The 20,269-nt window shown below is 42.9% G+C and overlaps 1 protein-coding gene across 1 annotated transcript in view; it reads right to left on the bottom strand.

The window, feature by feature from the left end:
- SAE1 (SUMO1 activating enzyme subunit 1) overlaps positions 1–20,269 on the bottom strand; it is a 64,584-nt gene that overhangs the window by 20,572 nt on the left and 23,743 nt on the right. Inside the window, exon 6 of the mRNA XM_045531328.1 lies at positions 11,648–11,753. Coding sequence (XP_045387284.1) covers positions 11,648–11,753 — 106 coding nt within the window. The remainder of the gene's footprint in view (positions 1–11,647; positions 11,754–20,269) is intronic.

Raw genomic sequence — 20,269 nt, forward strand, 5'->3', positions numbered from 1 at the left:
CACTTTGTTGCCCGGGCTAGAGTGAGTGCCGTGGCATCAGCCTAGCTCACAGCAACCTCAGACTCCTGGGCTTAAGCAATCCTACTGCCTCAGCCTCCCGAGTAGCTGGGACTACAGGCATGAGCCACCATGCCCGGCTAATTTTTTTGTATATATATATTTTTAGTTGGCCAGATAATTTCTTTCTATTTTTAGTAGAGACGGGGTCTCACTCTTGCTCAGGCTGGTCTCGAACTCCTGACCTCGAGCGATCCACCCGCCTCGGCCTCCCAGAGCTAGGATTACAGGCGTGAGCCACCGCGCCCGGCCAACCCAAGGCTTTGAGGAGATGACAGCTTGACAGCTTTGGCTCAAGTTTTGACTCTAACACTTACTGGGTTTGATGACCCTGGACAAAAGACTTAGCCTCTCCAAGATTCAATTTCCTCACGTGAAAATGGAGTAAATACAGATCTCTTAAGAGTGTTATGAAGATTTAATGTGATTATGATGCCCATAAAGTATACAACCCAAAATTATTGATTCACAGTATGTGTGAGGGCTTCCTCGACTCCTTGGTGTTGGGCCTATTATTTTACAGATTCCGAAGTGGAGTCAGTGAGTAACCTGAATCTGTTCTCTCACAAGCTCTATCCACTGGAAAGCACTAAACTGTGTTTGTGGGTCGCCTCTACCCTTCCCCTCACCTCTCCTCTCTCTGCATGGCGGTGCCCTCTTCCTTTCTGAATGACTGTGGTCTCCGCGTTCTGTACCACTGATAAGGCAGTGGCGTACACAGACACAGACACCAACCACTGCTTTTTTTCTTTCTCTGTACAAATTATTTTTAAACATTTGTGGTCATGACACCATCAAATCAACAAGCACTCAGCTGCTGCCCCATTATCGGAACCCATTTCCCTGTGGCTGTCTCTTCTCAGCAGTTCTTGTCATTGCTGGACACCAAAACCCCACTGAGGAACGTCATTACCCAACAGCAATGGCTGCCTATGGCCTGGTTTGCAACAATTAAAAGGTTAATATAAGGAGTTTCTTCTGAAGAGAAATGATCACCAAATCAAGCTGGGGTCTAGAGACAGTCAGGTAAAAATCATAAAACACGGGTGCGGTGTCACAGCCATAATCCCAGCACTTTGGGAGGCCAAGGCGGGAGGATTGCTTGAGGCCAAGAGTTCGAGACCAGCCTGAGCGACATAGTGAGACTCCGTCTCTACAAAAAAAATTTTTTTTTAAATTAGCCAGGCATGGTGGCCACACACCTGTAGTCCCAGCTACTTGGGAGGCTGAGGCAGGAGGATCCCTTGAGCCCAGGAGTTTCAGGCTGTAGTCAGCTATGATGATGCCACTGCACTCTAGCCTGGGCAACAGAATAAGACCAGTCTTCAAAAACAGAAACAAGCAAAAAAAGAATGGGCCAGATTCTCCACACTTGGGACAGGTGGCCAGAGCCATGAATCAGTCCACATGTACCGAGCCCCTGCTCTGGCGCAGGCCTGTGCTGCACAGTGAAGAGGGGAAGGAGCTGTAGTCCCTGCCCTCAGTCAGCTCTGCTGTCCAGAGAGTGGTATGGATTCCAAAGGAAGAAACCCTAACTCAGACGTAGGCAGTTAGGCTCCTGGAGGCAACAGTGGAGCTGAGCAGGGAGGATAAGAGAGAAAGGCTAAAGCAGGATATTTCAGGCAGAAGGAACAGAAACATGGAGAAATGAGGGGGTGACATGTCTGGGAGATAGCGAATAGTTCAATATGACACTAGTATAGGGTCCAAGGAGGGCAGAAGGAAGCAGAAAGGAGAAAAAAAGGTCAGCTGGACTTGGATATAGGATGCCAATTCAGGGAGTCTGAACTGTATCCTGAGGGCAAAAGAGAATCATGGTTAGGGTCTGGATTTTTAGATTGATCAGTCTGGTGACCAGTAAAGAAAATGGATTAGAAGGAGATGTGAAGGCAAAGACCAGCTAGGAGGCTGCTATAGTGGCCAATCCACTGAGATGAAGAAGTATAAATAGGAGGTAGGAAGAGGGCAGGAGGATGAACTTAGATGCCACTCCCACGGAGACTCACAGAGTGCCTGACTGGGACTCTATGTGAAAGGGGCTGCCAATCAAGATCTTGAACTCAACACTCTGCAGAACAGAAAATAGCAAATGGGTCAGAACAAAACTAATAAATCAACTTGGAACACTGATTTTCAACAGGCCCATTTTAACTTGGAGTATACATGGGTAGTATCTCATACCTTATCTTTAATCCATCCCACACCCAAGGAGGCTCTGCAGGGTGAAGCGACTCACCTTAAGCCACCATGGATGCCCTCTGCCTCCTATGGTACCTTAACTCTCAGCCACCATTTGCATTCCTAGTAAGGTCCTGCCCAGCTCTTGACAAAAGCTGAGGGTTTGTTTGCTGTTAACACCGTTAATTATTTATATGTGATGCAAACACATCCCCCTACAGTCTGCCTGACACTACTGCTTGGCAGAGGAAATTCTTTTTGCAGAGCTGAGTGCCCAAACTGGAGCCCATCCCAGCCTCATTCTGAATAATCCTTAGCAGTGGGATGGTTCTTACTATCTGCTGCTTGATTCATTAGGGCTTTGCTCTTCTCACTCAAAAGAGGTGTGGTATTTCTCCCACAACAGTGGGACCCCAGGTGCCTTTAAAAATCTGGGGGAACCTATATGGTTCCTTTCCAGAGGCAAATGTACACAAGAAACTTCAGATTAAGACCCCCATCCTCAGATCTGAAGAGATGATGATGTATTGTTAAACGAGCCTTCCTAAGGGCTCAGCTCAGATCTAAGCCCTTTGCAGGTATTACACATCCAGCCTTCCAATATCTGGGCTTTTCTAGGTGCTGAGAGTCAGGGATTCCCCCTCATTTTAAATTTTATTTTGGAATAATTTTAGATTTAGGGAAAAATTGCACACAGAAGTCAGATATAACTTCACTACAACTCCCCAAACGTTAAAATTTTACCCACATTTGTCATCATTTATCTCTACACATTGAACAATTTTCTTTTTCTGAATAATTTGAAAATAACTTGCCCTAAATATTTCAGTTTATATTTCCTCTTACATAACCATAAAACAACTATCAAAATTGTACAAATAACACTGAGACAGTACTAAGATTTAATCTATAGACCTTTTGCAAATTTTGCCACTTGTCCCACTAATGTCCTTCAGAGCACAAAACAAACAAACAAAACAAAACAAAACAAAACAAAACAAAACAAAACCCTTCCCCTGCTATTAGATCCAATACAGGGTTACACGCTCCATTTAGTTATGTCTCTTACTCTCCTTTAATCTAGAACAGTTCCTTAGTTCTTCATGATACTTTTGGAGAGTATAGGCCATATATTTTCGAGACTGTTCCTCAATTTGAGTTTGTCTGATGTCTCATCATTAGACTCAGGTCACACATACTGGATAGGAATTCCAGAGTGATCTGTCCTCCTCAGCACATCATATCAGGAGGCATGAGATCTATTTGTCCCAGAATGTTAACTTTGATCACTTGGTGGAGGTACAATCTGCCAGGGTTCTCCAATGTCTCTCTTTGTAATTAATTTAAAAATATCTTATGAGGAGTCACCTATACTGTTTTGCAGCAACCTGCATTTATTTTAGCATTTACCAATGATTTACCGACGATTCTTGATTAAAACTATTTTTACCATTATGGTGAAGGTCAAATGTAAATTTTTTTATCTTCATCATTCCTTCTACATTTATTGGTTATTATTCCTGTTCTTTTGATATGCCCCCATCATTCTTTTTTTTTTTTTTTAACACAGAGTCTCACTCTGTCACTCTGGCTAAAGTACAATGGTGTGATCACAGCTCAGCGTAACCTCAAACTCCTGGGCTCATGTGATCCTCCTGCCTCAGCCTCCTGAGAGCTACCATACCCCGCTAATTTTTTCTATTTTTAGTAGAGATGGGGACTTGCTCTTGCTCACAATGGTCTTGAACTCCTGACCCCAAGCGATCCTCCTGCCCTGGCCTCCCAGGGTGCTAGGATTACAGGTGTGAGTCACCGTGCCCGGCCTTGCTCCCATCATTCTTAAAGCACTTCTTTATTTTCTGGCATAGTAGAATATTCCAGGCTCACCTATAGTTTTCCTACCCCAGCTCAGGAATCGGTCATTTCAACGAGACTTGATTCCAGTTAGTGGAGAAAGATATTAACAATATGATCTGGGTATGGATGCCTTCATTGCTACTCGGATATATTTGCATCTAAGCCCTTTCAACAAACCACTGAGAATACATATACATACATTTATTTCTATATCTATATATAAGAAACCACGAGATCCCTGCCTCCCCCCTACCCCCGGCCATATTTACTCTAAAAAAGAAAGAAAGAAAGAAAGAAAGAAACCATGAGTCATCCTGATAACTCCAATTCCAATCGAATACCACAAGGCTCCTTCTAGCTTTTCCCACCTTCCATATTCACAGGAAAATGCTTTTCCGACAATAAGAAAACTTGATTCTCATTAGCTCCACTATATTTACCTATATGCTCAGTCCTAGAATAAACAGTAACTAGTTTCAGCATTGTTAACCCGTACCACTGTGAAAAACAAACCTACTAACTAGAGTTGAATATTTAGAGTTCTTTTTTCTTTTGTCTTGGGGTATACAGTCAAAATACTATATTCAAGAGCTACTTTGTTCAATTTCTTCAGGACTTGGCAAAAAAACAAAAACAAAAAAAGAGCTCCTTGGGTTAGTTTCTCTACCCCCCCCTCAGTGTAGTAACGTCTTCATTTGAAATACAGTACTTAATACGTTTTTAGATAAAACTGCAAATGAGTAAGCAAAAGCTTTTATCTTGGATATAGGTTCCCATTCTCCAATGGCAGTGGTTTTCCCTAAGTTGGATCCTTCTGAAACCTGGGAGCTTTAGGAAAATGCAGAGATACAAGTCACCCCCAGGTATTTTGATTTAGTCAGTCTGAGCTAGACCCAGAATATGCATTTTTCAAGTGTTCCCTGGGTGATTCTATTATCATATCAATTGGGAAACCACTGGCCAGGTCCCCCAAGCTCCAACTGTCTGTGGCTCATCTCTGTCCTCCGGGCCCTTTGCCTGTGCTGCTCCTGTGCCTGCCAATATTCCCACCTCTCCTTACCACCGAGCAAATGCCTGTCCTTTAAAATGCAGCTGTCTCTTCCTCTGTCAAGACCTCACAACTCCCCAGAGATGGCCAGACCCTCAGTTCCCTGAGCTCCCATAACAGTTTGCTTTTGATTATTATGGAATAATTCAAGCGTATTGAAAAACCAAACAATACAACACGATAGCTTTTTTCTATAGCCCTCTGTTACAGCTCTCCCCACAAGGACTAGAATTATTTGTTTGTCTTTTCCATTGGCAAGGAGACTTATTCTATTCTTCCTCCTCTGATGATTCCCAGCCATGGGATCTGGCACATAGCAGGTGCTCACAAAATGTTTGGTCTAAGATTATTTTCAGCTTCAATTCTATGGCTGAAAAATGGCCTAAGTCCTTTTCCACAACTCATCAGAACAGACACTGAGAAAGTTAAGATTGCCAAGAATTCTCTGATAAGTAATTCTCATCTTGAGATGAAGTCCATTTCTCCCTGCTCTCAGCTAAACTTGCATGTTATTGTTCACGCTGGTAAGTGAATGCTGTTTCCATACCAGACCTGATATTTTTAGCACTCCTGTTATGATAAACTCACAGTAACCTCAAAAAGAACAAATCAAAGTCAACTTTTTGCCACAGGAAACCAGCTCACGCTTAATGTTTTGCAACATGCCATGGGAGAATAATAAAAAGATGAGACCTTTTGCTCACAGATGGTTAATGCCAACTCTTAAGATACTGGAGAAATGCAGCAGGAAGCATTCAGTCTGGCCACTAACTTATTAAGTAAACTGGAAAAACATTTAATACCCAAACAAGGCAAGCGCACGCACAGGGACACCACAGGGCAGCTGCTTCCCAGGAAGCTGAACTGTGAATGGTGCACTAAGAAACGTCTACCTATAAGTAAGTGGTAGCTCAGGGCCAGGGAGATATTGGAATCAAAAGCCTGGTGGGTTCCAGCCCGAGCAAGAGCGAGACCCCATCTCTACTAAAAATAGAAAGAAATTGGCCGGGCGCGGTGGCTCACGCCTGTAATCCTAGCACTCTGGGAGGCCGAGGCGGGTGGATTGCTCGAGGTCAGGAGTTCGAGACCAGCCTGAGCGAGACCCCGTCTCTACTAAAAATAGAAAGAAATTATCTGGCCAACTAAAAAAATATATATAGAAAAAATTAGCCGGGCATGGCGGCACATGCCTGTAGTCCTAGCTACTCGGGAGGCTGAGGCAGTAGGATCGCTTAAGCCCAGGAGTTTGAGGTTGCTGTGAGGTAGGCTGACGCCACGGCACTCACTCTAGCTCAGGCAACAAAGTGAGACTCTGTCTCAAAAAAAAAAAAAAAAAAAAAAAAAGAAAGAAATTATATGGACAGCTAAAATATATATAGAAAAATTAGCCGGGCATGGTGGCATATGCCTATAGTCCCAGCTACTTGGGAGGCTGAGGCAGAAGGATTGTTTGAGGCCTGGAGTTTGAGGTTGCTGTGAGCTAAGGTGATGCCATGGCACTCTAGCCTGGGCACCAGAGTGAGACTCTGTCTCAAGGAAAAAAAAAAAAAAAAAAGCCTGGTGGGTGCAGGAAGGGTGGGGAGAGGCCAGCAGCAGGCAGGTAAGAGGATCCTGTGGGAGCACCAGCGGAAACACAGCTGTCCCTCTAGAGTGGAACAAATGACCAGACAAGCAATCACCAATCACTCATACAAAAAAATATTTATTTATTGAGCACCTACTACATGCTATATTAAGCAATAGTAAATCCAAGTCAGGTTCTTCGTGAGGTATCCTCCTGGTGCGCACTCCAGGCCAGTACCCTGTCCTCACTAGGAATTCCTAAGGCATCATCAGGTCACATTAGTCATATTCCTAGAAAAAGTCTTAGGAATACATTCCAAGGACTGAAAAAAACTGAAAACAACTTACATGCCTTTCAACATGAGACTGGTCATAGATGATGGTGCATCCAAAGGTATATATAAAAATGCAGAAAGAGAAGGCATAATAAGGAACTTATATTTCATTAGATTCACTGACTTCTTAGAATGCAGAAACTTTAGAGACTGGTCAGCTAACTCAATCCTATCTATCATTTTATAGATGAGTAAGCAAAATCCTAAAGAGACAAGTTGATTTATATGTCCAATGTCACAAAGATAATTAGTAGCAAGTATATTTGGCAGAAGGTAACTTCACATGTGGAAGCTGCTATGCTCTCCTGGATAAATCCAATGAGGTCAAATTCCAAGAGAATCTCAGTGATATGAACAGCCAAGCAGAAAATGGGAAGGAGTACTTCTCTGAATATAAGAATAAGGTGATATGCCCATAGAAAGTCAGCTTAATACTTACAAGCTGAGGGTTCTCAGCTGATAGCAATAACCCAGGACAGAGATTGTAAGAGTCATTTACCTCTAGTTCTGGAACCTATAGTCTAACAGGTGGTCCAAGGAGTTAACCAAGTATGCATCAACAGAAAGGAAACCAGGCTTTTGTGCTCACTGTATGTGGAACACTCCCTGTAGTGTTTGCAGTACCTCTGGAAAGACCTAACAGCTCGCAAAGACCAACAAGGCAATATGCATGTGATAACATACAATAAAGGTTAGGACTTGTAATCTGCTGCTAAGAGAAAGGGCCAGGAAAGGTTCTGTTGGCTATACAAAAAATCAGGAAGGGCACTGTGTGTGCTATAAAAGAACCAGACCCTGAAGACTCAGCACACTTGGGTGTTAGACCTAAGAGTATCACTAACTTGTACAACCATGCAGAGTCACTTCCCATCTAGGTCTCGGTTTTATCATAAAAAGAGAGTTGTCCTAATTAGCATTGAGAAGTTTGGACACGGGCTGCAGGCAATGCTATCTGAAGGACTCTGAGGCCATGGGGAAAGTGGTTTGATGGTTTAGACACAGTGGCCAATGATAATGGCTCCTCTGGCCACATCTTCACAGGTGAGGGATGGAAGGAAGAATGGAAAGCATGTATTTGTCATTCTTGGCCTAGACAATATGTGGGGTTGCCTCCTCCTAAAATTCTATGATTATTACTGACCTGTACACTTAAAAATAGTTATAATGATAAATTGTATGTGCTTTCCACCATGTCAAAAAAAAAATTCTATGATTAACAAATGAACGCAGTTTTTATTATTTTTAAAAAATTTATTTTTCCCAAATCACCATCTGCAAGTATGAATACAGTTTTGATCACCATATCCAAAGCCCTAGACTAGAACTGTTGTCATGATAATAATACCTACTGAAGGATGGAATTAAGGGTAAATTGAGTCACTGTCAAACCTTCTACTCCTAGTTGCAAAGTATACACAACAAAAAAAGAAAGAAAAAAGCACAGACAACACAGTTCTCTAGGACTTGTTCTGTGCTGAGTGTTTTGTGTATCATCTAAGTCTCACAAAGCCCTCTGAAGGAACTGCTATTAACACTGCCCTCTGCAGGAGGAAATTGAGGCTCGGGCAATTTAAGTTAGCAGCTCCAGATCACCCACCTAAAACAATGGCAGAGCCAGGTCTGTTTTGACTGTTCTTGTCCTCAACAACTGTGCATCACTGCCTGCCATGTGGGTCATGATGTTAAGGCTGTCTACTCCTCCAGTCCCTTATAACATTTTTTGTTTGTTTTTGAGACAGAATCTCACTTTCTCACCCTGGCTAGAGTGCATTGGCATCATCATAGCTCACCTCCAACTCCTGGGCTCAAATGGTCCTTCTGCCACAGCTTCCCAGGTAGTTGGGACTATAGGCTCGTGCCAGCACACTCACGTAAGTTTTCTATTTTTTGTAGAGACAGGGTCTCGCTCTTGCTCAGGTTGGTCTTGAATTCCTGACCTCAAGCAGTCCTCCTGTTTCGGCCTCCCAGAGTGCTAGGATTACAGGTGTGAGCCACCTTGCAGTCCCTTGTAACTTCTGAGGGTGATGGTCAGCAGCTGCTGCCTTAAATATTCACTTTGCTCCAGAATATTAGTTTTGCCTCCTCTGCTCAATGACCAGCTCCCAGAGTATAGGGACAGTCACAATACTTTGGTCTTCATCAGTCTGTGCCTTTTAAAAACATCTATAAGTGGGGTACATCAGCTACCTCCTATGGATGTTGCAAGAATTTAACGAGCTAATACACAGAGCACTGAGAATGGAAGCTGGATGCTCTTACTACCTTGTACCTCACTCAATTAGACCTCAAAGATCTGGGTTGTTCAGGTCCTACTTCCTTTGCCATTTACAATCTGTGTTCTCTTGGGCAAAACACTCAGCCTCTCTGGGTCTCTATTTCTTCGTCTTAAGAAACTGAATTGTGGCCAGGTGCGGTGGGGCTCACGCCTGTAATCCTAGCACTCTGGGAGGCCGATGCGGGAGGATCACTCGAGGTCAGGAGTTCTAGACCAGCCTGAGCAAGAGTGAGACCCCGTCTCTACTAAAAAATAGAAAGAAATTATCTGAACAACTAAAAAATATATATAAAAAATTAGCCGGAAATGGTGGTGCATGCCTATAGTCCCAGCTACTTGGGAGGCTGAGGCAGAAGGATTGCTTGAGCCCAGGAGTTCGAGGTTACAGTGAGCTATGACTAGGCCACTGTACTCCAGCCTGGGTGACACAGGAAGACCCTATCTCAAAGAGGAGGGGAAAAAAGGGTTCATCATCCAACTCTCCACAGCTCCCCATCTTGTTAACACCATTAATTAGAATGGGAAAAGCTTTATTCATAGACAATATAAAGAAAAATTTGTAGTCTAATCTGATCTTCTTACTAGTTATTAAGGAAGTTTTATATATTTCCTTTTAAACACACACACACACACACACACACACACACACACACACAGTTTGGGGAGGGAAGGAATTTTTTTTTTTTTAGACAGAGTCTCGCTCTATTGCCCGGGCTAGAGTGAGTGCCGTGGCATCAGCCTAGCTCACAGCAACCTCAAACTCCTGGGCTTAAGTGATCCTACTGCCTCAGCCTCCCAAGTAGCTGGGACTACAGGCATGCGCCACCATGCCCGGCTAATTTTTTCTGTATATATTTTTAGTTGGCCAGATAATTTCTTTCTAGTTTTAGTAGAGACGGGGTCTCACTCTTGCTCAGGCTGGAGGAGGAATTTTTTAACTACCGTATACAGCAACCATCTGTCCTGACTGGTGGGGGGTATACCCCTAGAGTTTGCATGGGGAAGGAAGGAAAGAGGTAGGCATACAGCTCTCAAGCCCTGAGGAAAGAAGAGCTGAAGGCTATCTGAATGCAACCAAAAGATGCTTTGTATATTTACTAAATAAAAGCCACACCTCTCTACCACAGAGTATCCCTACAAACGGGATACAGGTAAGCAGAGAAACTGATTCTCTCAGGCCTTGGAGTGGACAGATGGGGCGGGCACAGGTGGCTATGGGACTCTAGTATCCTGTGTAATATTGTGCTACATGTACCGTGACATGAAAAAAAAAGTTTAGAAGCACAATCCCAAAGCACAAAAATGTCAAGGCATTTTTTTTCTTCTTTGTGATTTTCTGGTATTTTCTACAAGTTACTTTCATACTTACTTGCTATGTGATCTTGAGAACATGGGTAACCTTAATCTCTCTGTGCCTTTGCTTCCTTGTTTGTAAACTAGGGACAGTATTAATAACAGTACCTACCCCCAATGATCTGCACTAAGGACTCATTGTTTGTAATTATTATTTCTAAAATAACATTTTACGGCCGGGCGCGGTGGCTCACGCCTGTAATCCTAGCTCTGGGAGGCCGAGGCGGGTGGATCGCTCGAGGTCAGGAGTTCGAGACCAGCCTGAGCAAGAGTGAGACCCCGTCTCTACCAAAAATAGAAAGAAATTATCTGGCCAACTAAAAATATATATAAAAAAAAAAAAAATTAGCCGGGCATGGTGGCTCATGCCTGTAGTCCCAGCTACTCGGGAGGCTGAGGCAGTAGGATCGCTTAAGCCCAGGAGTCTGAGGTTGCTGTGAGCTAGGCTGATGCCACGGCACTCACTCTAGCCCGGGCAACAAAGTGAGACTCTGTCTCAAAAAAAAAAAAAAAATAACATTTTAAAAATTAGAAGTGCCAGGCAAGGAAGAATACTGATAGGCTAATTAACACTTAGCTAACAGCCCCCTGAGCACCAGCAAGGATGGACTGAAAAGCAGCTCATTCATTAACTTAAATGAGGGGACAGAAAAAGCCCACCTTTCATGAGAGTAAGGCTGGTTTTGAGGCCAAGAAAGAATTCTGAAGAGGGAGAAATGGTGAAGAGAAGTTGCTTGATTTGTGACACTATTATCTCAGGATCAACTTTAGAGGGCAGGTCTAAAGCAAGTTATTAGAACCCAGAGGTCAATGAAGAGCTTCATCCCCATTCACTCTGCATTTCTCAGGCGGTCACTGACAACTAGCTAATGAGGAATTTGACTCAGAGCAAACATCACAAAACAATCTGGACTCTGCAGCCACATTTGCAGAAATCACAGCCAAAGCCTTCCCTGGGGAAGGTCTGCTTTGAGCACTCACCTTGAAGGAGAAAGTAATCAGGAGTTGTGCGCTTCAGTTGTGCCTTCGCTTTATCACTGCTCCAGTCTACCTCCAGTGCTTCTTTAACAGGGCAGAAGACTATCTTCTGTTAAGAAAAGGCAGAACCGATTAGGGATAAAATATTCTGGCTTTAAATCACAAGGCAGTAGCTTGTCTTTGTCTCAGAGAAACTTCATTATTTAAAGTTTACTGATCATTAAAAGAGGGTGATACCCACTCAAATCAAGATATGCTTGTTGAGCACTTACTATGTGCTCCTCTGGGCACTGGGGACAATGTGATGGACAACGTGGACTTCCTGCACTGAAGGAAGACAGAGCTAAGCTCCTAAAGACCTGGTTCCATTCTGGCTCAAAATACAGATCAAGCCATTAGCGGTATAGTCGGGGAATACCATCAGGTTGACAAAACAAAGTCTTAACCAGGTTTCAAAAACCACCAGAAGTTCAATTCAGAGTCTCGTCTGCCTGGCTATGAGCAATGCTAAGAATCCAACGATATGTTAGGCCACTATATGATTAATGGGGGTTTGGGAGTTGTGTTTTAGAATCTCGGTCCCAGGCAGGCTTCCCTGTTAGCTAACATTTTCAGGGCCTGGGAAAAGTGTATAACTAAAGACCCATACTTCTACATACTTTGTTATAAATCATACCAAAAGCTGTTATATAAAGTATATTATATTCTCTTGCCTTGACAAATACACCTCCTTTATAAACACCTGGAAGGCCTCCTGGATCAAATTTGAAACTCACACTCCTTGGGAGTTCTGTGCCAGAACAAGGCAAACTGGGAAAGCTGGCCCCTATCCATGCCACCTTTTCTTCCCGCCTGTGGCACTGTCCCATACTACAAGAGGCTTTTACTTGAGTGTGGCCACCCAGCTTATCTTTCCTCACCAACATCCACTCCTTAGGTCTAGGCATTTGGACATTGTGGTAAGGTTTGCACACTGAAGGCAGACCAGGGAAGATCACAAAAAATCCTGGCAAGTAAGCTTGGGGTTGTCTGGGCAATAGATTCCAGGGGTCTCAGGTACCCAGAGTGCAGGCTAGGAGTCGGGGGAAAGGGTACAGGTTCTGGGTGGCCACATTTCCAAGACACCATAGAGTGACCTTCTAGTACACTGGGTCCGAGAATAGAGGCTCTTTCTGCCTGGGCCTGGGTCTATTGCTAGTTCTGCATCTCGCTTATGACCTTAGGCAAGTTAATTTACTTCTCTTGGGCCTGTCTGTGGCAGGCAGTTTCCTGGTATCCGAAGATCTGGAGGAGGCCTCCAGTGGCCCTGCCTGTAATGTGCACTAACCCTCCAGCCACAGGTGACAGCCAGAGGTGGGCACACAGGCCCCAGTCAGGCCAATCAGATTCTCCTGGGAACTGAGAATGTGAAAGCAAGAGTAAGGAGACACATTAATGACAGGGCTCTAAAGGGAAAGGCCACAAATTTCTACTGCCTCCAGGGCTCCCCAGGGGCCCTAGTCTTTATTACCCTTCTCAGATGACAGTAGTTATTCATGGCTTCTTGCACTCCAATTAATGCCCCTTTTGGTTCAGACTACCCAAAGCCTATTACTGTCACTCATAACAATTAAAAACAAAACTAAACTTAACCAAGTCACCAAATCTGTAGCAGGACGGATGCAGAAGGTGATACTTGGCTTACCCACCCCACCAACATTGAGTTTATAAGGAGAAAACATATTCAACAGCGCTTTCAGGGAAGGAAGAGTCTTTCAGTGGAGGTACCCCACAGTGTCTGTCAGGTAGCAGCATTCACCAGCCACTGAGTGAACACACTAACTCAGGTAACTTCCCCACTGCCTCCACTTCCCCACGTCCTCAGCTCCTGTATCCCTCTGCCTAGAATCCTGACCCACTCCCCTCCACTATCCATTTCCTTCCCTGACAATTCTGGGCTTAAGGACTTCAGTCTGATAGTCCAGTTAAGACTAGTAACAAGCCCTCTTACAGCATTAACTGACCTCCTCTCCTCAAATGGGTGTGTCAATTTCCTCAGGAAGGGGCCATAGAGAAAGGGATAGTGCTGAATAGACTAGACTTTCAATAAATACCCATGAGCTGAAAGGATTCAACCTGCCTTTTATTTGCCAAAAAGAAGCCCATGAGTAAATATAAAGGATGAATTCTCCACATAGCCTACCAACCATCAAATTATGGTGGGAGAAGCCATTTAGAATAGTAGGAAAGTACAATAAGAGCAATGCAACAGGAAACTGGTAAAACATTATGGTGAGGCAAGAAGAAATTGGATGCAGCCATTTAAAATCACGCCCTCCATTGTAGATGTGAAGATTTGGGGACTGCTTATGAAAAAATATTGAGTGAAAAGAGCAAAAGACAAAACCATGTACATATATATAATATATACACATCTACAGTTGTCTCTCAGTATTCATAGGGAACTGGTCCCAGGGCCTCCCAAGGATTCCAAAGTCTGGGACTGCTCAGGTCCCTGAAATAAAATGGTAGGGTATTTGCATGTAACCTACACATCCCCTCCCATATAGTTAAAGTCAGCTCTAAATACTTACACTGCCTAATACAATGTAAATGCTATGTAAACAGTTGCTACACTGTATCGTTTAGGGAATAATAACAAGGAAAAAAGTCTGTACATGTTCAGTACAGACACAAATTTTTTTCCAAATATTTTCCATCTACGGTTGGTCAAATCCACAATTATGCAACCCAATGAACCAGAGGGGTGACTATGTATGTATATATCATATACGTATTAAAATATTAATTAGTACCCAATTTTGTTATGTATATACATAGGAAAAATACTGAATGGAATGTTAGTATTGGGCAGCAGAATTCACATTTTCTCAACTTGTTCCGTATTTTCCACATTTGGGATTATGAGCTTATTTTACTTTTTAACCTTTTTTTTTTTTTTTTTTTTTTGTTTTTTGAGAGAGTCTCACTCTGTTGCCCAGGCTAGAGTGCTGTGGCGTCAGCCTAGCTCACAGCAACCTCAAACTTCTGGGCTCAAGGGATCCTCCTGCCTCAGCCTCCCAGGTAGCTGGGACTACAGGCATTTGCCACCATGCCCGGCTAATTTTTTCTATATATATTTTTAGCTGTCCATATAATTTCTTTCTATTTTTAGTAGAGACGGGGTCTCGCTCTTGCTCAGGCTGGTCTCGAACTCCTGAGCTCAAACGATCCACCCGCCTGGGCCTCACAGAGTGTTAGGATTACAGGTGTGAGCCACCATGCCTGGCTTATTTTACTTTTTAAATCAGGCTGAACATCAGTAACAGGTGATATAGTTCCGCACATAAAGATGAATGTAAATCAGAATTTACACAACTTTCAAAACTGCAGATCTCTACATCCAAAAACTTTTAAAAGCATTCTAACAAGTGATAATCACACAGTCAAGAGACAGTTCTCACACTCAGCAGAGTGGCAACAAAGACTGAAGTTACCAAATGTTACTGTTACATACTGTTGTTTTTGGAATATAAATTGATAAAACTTCTTGAGAGTAACTTAACAGGGTCTGGTAAAGTTGAAGATGTCCTTATTCTAATTTTACTCCCAGGTATATACCCTAGAGAAATCAACAATTATCCAAGGAGATTATAGACACTCATACACAAAATGGTTACTGCAGCACAATTTTTAACAGCAAAAACTTACATACCTAAATTTTCATCAATAGAAGAATGCATAAGTAAATAGTAATGTATTCACATAAGAAATAGAGAGAGAATGACAGTGCCCTGCAGTGTTATCCAAGAGAACCTGCTACAATGATAGAAACATTCTGAATCTATGCTGTGCAATGCAAATGCCAATAGTCACATGTACTTACTGAGCACTGGAAATGTGGTTAGTGAGTGAGACTGGGAAACTGAATTCTTGTTTGTTTCATCTTAATTAATTTAATTTAAATAGCTACCTGTGGCTAGTGGCCACCATAATGGATAGTAAAGCCTTAGAACTACGTATAAAACAGATGGCCTCACAAACAGGTTGCTGCTCTTAAAAAGCAGGTGGCAGCATGCATACAATATGAAACCAATTTTTAAGAAGTTCAAAAGCATACAAAGCAATTCTATATATTGCTTGGAAATACATACATATGTAGTAAGAAGAAAAGCATGGGATAAAATATGCAATTGAAGATAACGGTTACTTTTATTGGGGAAGATATAGCCAGAGGGCCTCAACCACACTGGTAATGTTTGATGCTTCAAATTGGGTAGTGAGTCCACGGTGGTTAGCAATATCACCCTTGATTTATACCTAAAATATTGCATAATAAGTTCTATTTCATTGTTTAGATTTACAAACACATGATAGAGCAGAAAGCCAAGCAGGGCTGTATCTGCCTTTTCCAGGTGTTTTTTAAACCACACACACGTACCAGCAGCCCTGGGGTTACCAAGCTGATAACAGCAGAGGAGGGAGAACAGGGAAAAGATAGAGAAGGAACACATGGATCAGTGCAAAAGTATTGATATGTGTGTGTGAATTTTAAAGTTGGATAGTGTTTGTTTTGCTGATATGTCCCCTGACTTGCACTGATACTACATGTCTTCTTTTATGCATCAAATATCACAATACAAAAACATAGACTAGACTATGCTGAGATGTTGGGGGACTCTCCCCTCACCACTAGAGCGCAGAAACTTATCCCCTGTGAGACATGACACCACTCCAGCACTCCCCACCCCAACTTACTCTCCTACCTGGAAAACCTGCTATCAGTACTATACCAACTGCAAATTTGTACCCTGCATTACCCTATTCCCGCCCTTCCAAACCAAATGATTCTGATATTTGGCAGGATCCTGAAGCTCTCTGGGCCAGCAGTTCCAGTCCAGGCAACTCAATTGCTTCTAAATATTTCTGGGCACCCTTGTCTTCTTCAGAATTCTGTTCTCTCAGCTCAAATAACCTAAACTATGGGAACTAATATACTACAAGGTTAATTCATTTAGCTAATAACAAAAAAAGTTAATTCAATAAATTCTTTTTTAAAATTACAATAATCTCTTCCAGAGTTATCATGCTATACCCCAATCATTAGTGATAGCCACAACTACACTGAACAAACATTTTCTGAATATGACTATGCAAGGCACTGGGGTGGAAGTCTGGCAGCAAACAAAACTGCCCTGCCCTCGTGGAGCTTAAAGTCTAAGGGGAGAGACAGCAACAAGTAATCTCAACGGTGATAAGCATTGGAAATAAAGGTGCCATATGAAGAGGAAACACTAAACTATTTCTTTAAGGATGGGCATGAGAGGAGGATGAGAGCTGTCAACAAAAGGCTCAGAAAGAGGGAATCGAAAGAATGAATCACCCCTCTACTGTGGAATTTCTCAACTAATTCATGAAAAGAGTATTAACAGTACCCCGAATTAGTCACCTACTATTTCAGGAGCAGAAGTAAAATTAAATCTGTATTTCTTAGCACGTTACGAACACATCCTACTTTGTGTTTAATTTTTAAAGAGCTATTACGGAGAGTAACCACTCTCAGGCATCTTAATCATCTCTGGCAGCCCCCTAACAACACAGACAAGGCACAATAAAGAAATGTGAACATGGGACCATGACAGTGGCCTTTTTTACTAAAGGTTTTCCAGAATTATCCCGATTTTCACATATTTTATCCCACCATTCTCAGAAAATGTCAAACTACCTTAGAAACTCCACGGGGACTCCCCTTGTTAAGGCAAGGATCGCCTGTGCCCTCACCCACTGTCTAGGCTTCTCCCTGCCTGTTCCTTCTTCCGTAGCTGTGTGACCTTGGAGAGGTCATTTAATTTCTCCTAGCTTCTCCATCAGCTGCAGATTCAGACAACAGGACCAGATGTGCTTCCCTACACCCATACAGTGCCTTGAACGTAGTAGGCATTTTGTAATCATCGAAAGAGCTGGCTGCTTTGGAACAAGGGAAGCCAAAGTGACTCTTTTTCTTTATTCTATTTCCTCTGGCTTTGGTGGAAGAGGAAAGCTTGCCCTTCACATGCCAACACAAACAACTCTTCCTCTGAAAAATATTTTTGGATACTTCCTCACCACCACCTCATTGCTCTTTCCTTTATCTGATGCACAATAGTGTCGGTATCATACTTGTGCCCAAGACCTGACTCTGATGAATCCTGTCTCACAAGTTCTGGGCACCAAAGGAAGCAAACAAACTACTGAGCACCTATCTCTGGCCAGGCATTTTCCTACCACACAGGTGCTAGAAAGGCCCAGTATCTTCCTAGAGGGTGTGAAAACCACAAGCTCTGTTTTTCCTCTTTGTTTTTTAACATTTCTAATTTAGGAGCACAATGTGTACCTTGAAGCAGATAGTGGCTTTACAACATTTGGTTAAACCTAAGGAAAGTGGGGAGGGGAAGGGAACCCTAACCAGAAACCTTTCACAGGAAACAGGAAGTGGCTGCTTCCCCACCCCCATCCTGCACTCTGAGCACAACCCAAACAGTTATTCTGTACAATTAGGCAAAAGGGCAGAATCTGAATCAAGGAATCTTTGAGTAGGAAAAAAACTTTGAAATCACAGGGTCATCTCTGCCCAAATGGAGAAGGTGTGGTATTATTATATTACAAGGTGGCAACGCCATGGCCAAAACCCAGTTCAACCTAGTCCTCCCAGAGGGCTCTTGGTGAGGCAGCACAAAGACAAGGTTTGGAATCCCAGGGATTGTCACCAGGAATGCACTGAATGCCTCGCAACCTTAAGGGCTCAGGGTTGGAATCCAAGCCTGAATTGTCCATGTATAACAGCTGACTAACAATGTCAGCTGGGGAATATTTTGATACCTTCATGTAGGAAGAGGCTGCACAAAAAGCTCTGTGACTGTAGAGCCCTAAGGAATGGTACGCGAAGGTCGCAGAGTGCCTGCCTGAGCTGCCCACATTCTCCTCATAGCAAGATAAAGTGGCTCCCAAAAAAGGTCTCCAGATCCACCCCAGTGTGCACCATCAGAATTGACTCCAGGGAAACTTCCAGCTGTGAATGGCTAACAAAGCTAGGCTGAGCTCTCCCTATTTGAATGTGAAAGACCTGCCTCAATCAGAGAAGGCCCTTAAGCCATAAAACCCTTCACACCAAGGCCAAGTGTCACACTTGTAAGAGGGTGTGATTTATAAACTGACAGCACCCACAAAGCTGCTTTTGTACTCCTCCGTTTGTTAACAATTTATCTCCCCCCACCAAACTCAGGGAGCTATTCAGATAAAGCTTGACTGGGCCTCAAAAGGAAGGAAAGAAAGAAAGAAAGAAAGAAAAGGACCCAAGTTTTGGCCAAAACACCAAGGTTCACTCTGGATAATTATGGTCCTGTGAATAGACACTAAAATTAGGGCTTAATAATTCCTCTGTATCACACTTACAGCATCAAACTATTCCAATACAAACACAAAAAGCAAGAGAAAGAAAACCTCCAACACAGTCTTGCTGGAAACTCTTAAGAGTTCCACTTTTGTGGTTTTCTGCAGTCTCTTTTGTGGTTTCTGCACTCTTTAGAATCCCCCCTTTAGAGCAATTTTAACTCTACATTCTGACCAGCTGTTTTTCTTTCTCAACATTTAAATCTACAAAGCAAAGAGTAAATATGGGCTTGGTGATGCCTTTCCTGTGAGTTCTACTCAGCCAATTTTGGCCCCTTCATCTTATTTTCCCCATCACACAGTTTCCTTCTCAAATTCCAACACTTGCCACAGAAACCATTGTCTTCTGATCCCTTTCCCGCTTCTTTCTATAAAATGAATTTAATTATTGCACCTGATCCAAATAGAACCTAAACTCCAAACATGAACTACATTAAAAAATATACACCTGAGCCTGGACAACAACCAACAAAACCCCCATCTCTACAAAAGATTAAAAAACTTAACTGGGCATGGTGGCATGCGCCCGTAGTCCCAGTTACTAGGGAGGCTGAGGCAGGAGGATTGCTTGAGCCCAGGAGTATAAGGTTGTAGTGAGCTATGATGACATCACTGCACTCTAGTCTGGGCAACAGAGCCACACTTTGTCTCAAAAAATATACATATATAATAGTGTGTATCTCACACACACACACACACACACACCTGATTGACTGGGTGTGGTGGCTCATGTCTATAATCATAGCACTTTGGGAGGCTAGGATAGGAAGATGGCTTCAGGTCAGTAGTTCAAGGCTGCAGTGAGCTATGATCATCCCACTGCATTCAAGCCTGGGCAACAGAGCGAACCCTGTCTCAAACAAACAAATAAAACACACCTGATAACATCTGTCAACAATGAAAGATTTTCTTATTAAAGGTTGTTGGGTGAAAAAGGGAAAAAGGCAAAACTTTTTTTTAAACAGGCAAAGCAATTAGCAATTAAAGTTTAAACTGGCTCCTCCCACTTAGGACTTTACTAAATTGTCAATCTAGATAAAAAATCTGTACAAAAGTAATGGCCTCTGCTCAAAACCAGTCTTTCTGATACTATTCCATACACCAGTGGTCAAAACTGGTGGCCTACAAACCAAATAAGTCCTCTGAGCATGTTGTTTGGCACTCACAGTGTTGACCAGAACAGCATTCGAATCAATTTGAGTAGGCTGTCAGTATTTA

This window comes from Lemur catta, chromosome 19 (assembly GCF_020740605.2).
Source record: "Lemur catta isolate mLemCat1 chromosome 19, mLemCat1.pri, whole genome shotgun sequence".
In the NCBI taxonomy this organism is placed as follows: domain Eukaryota; kingdom Metazoa; phylum Chordata; class Mammalia; order Primates; family Lemuridae; genus Lemur; species Lemur catta.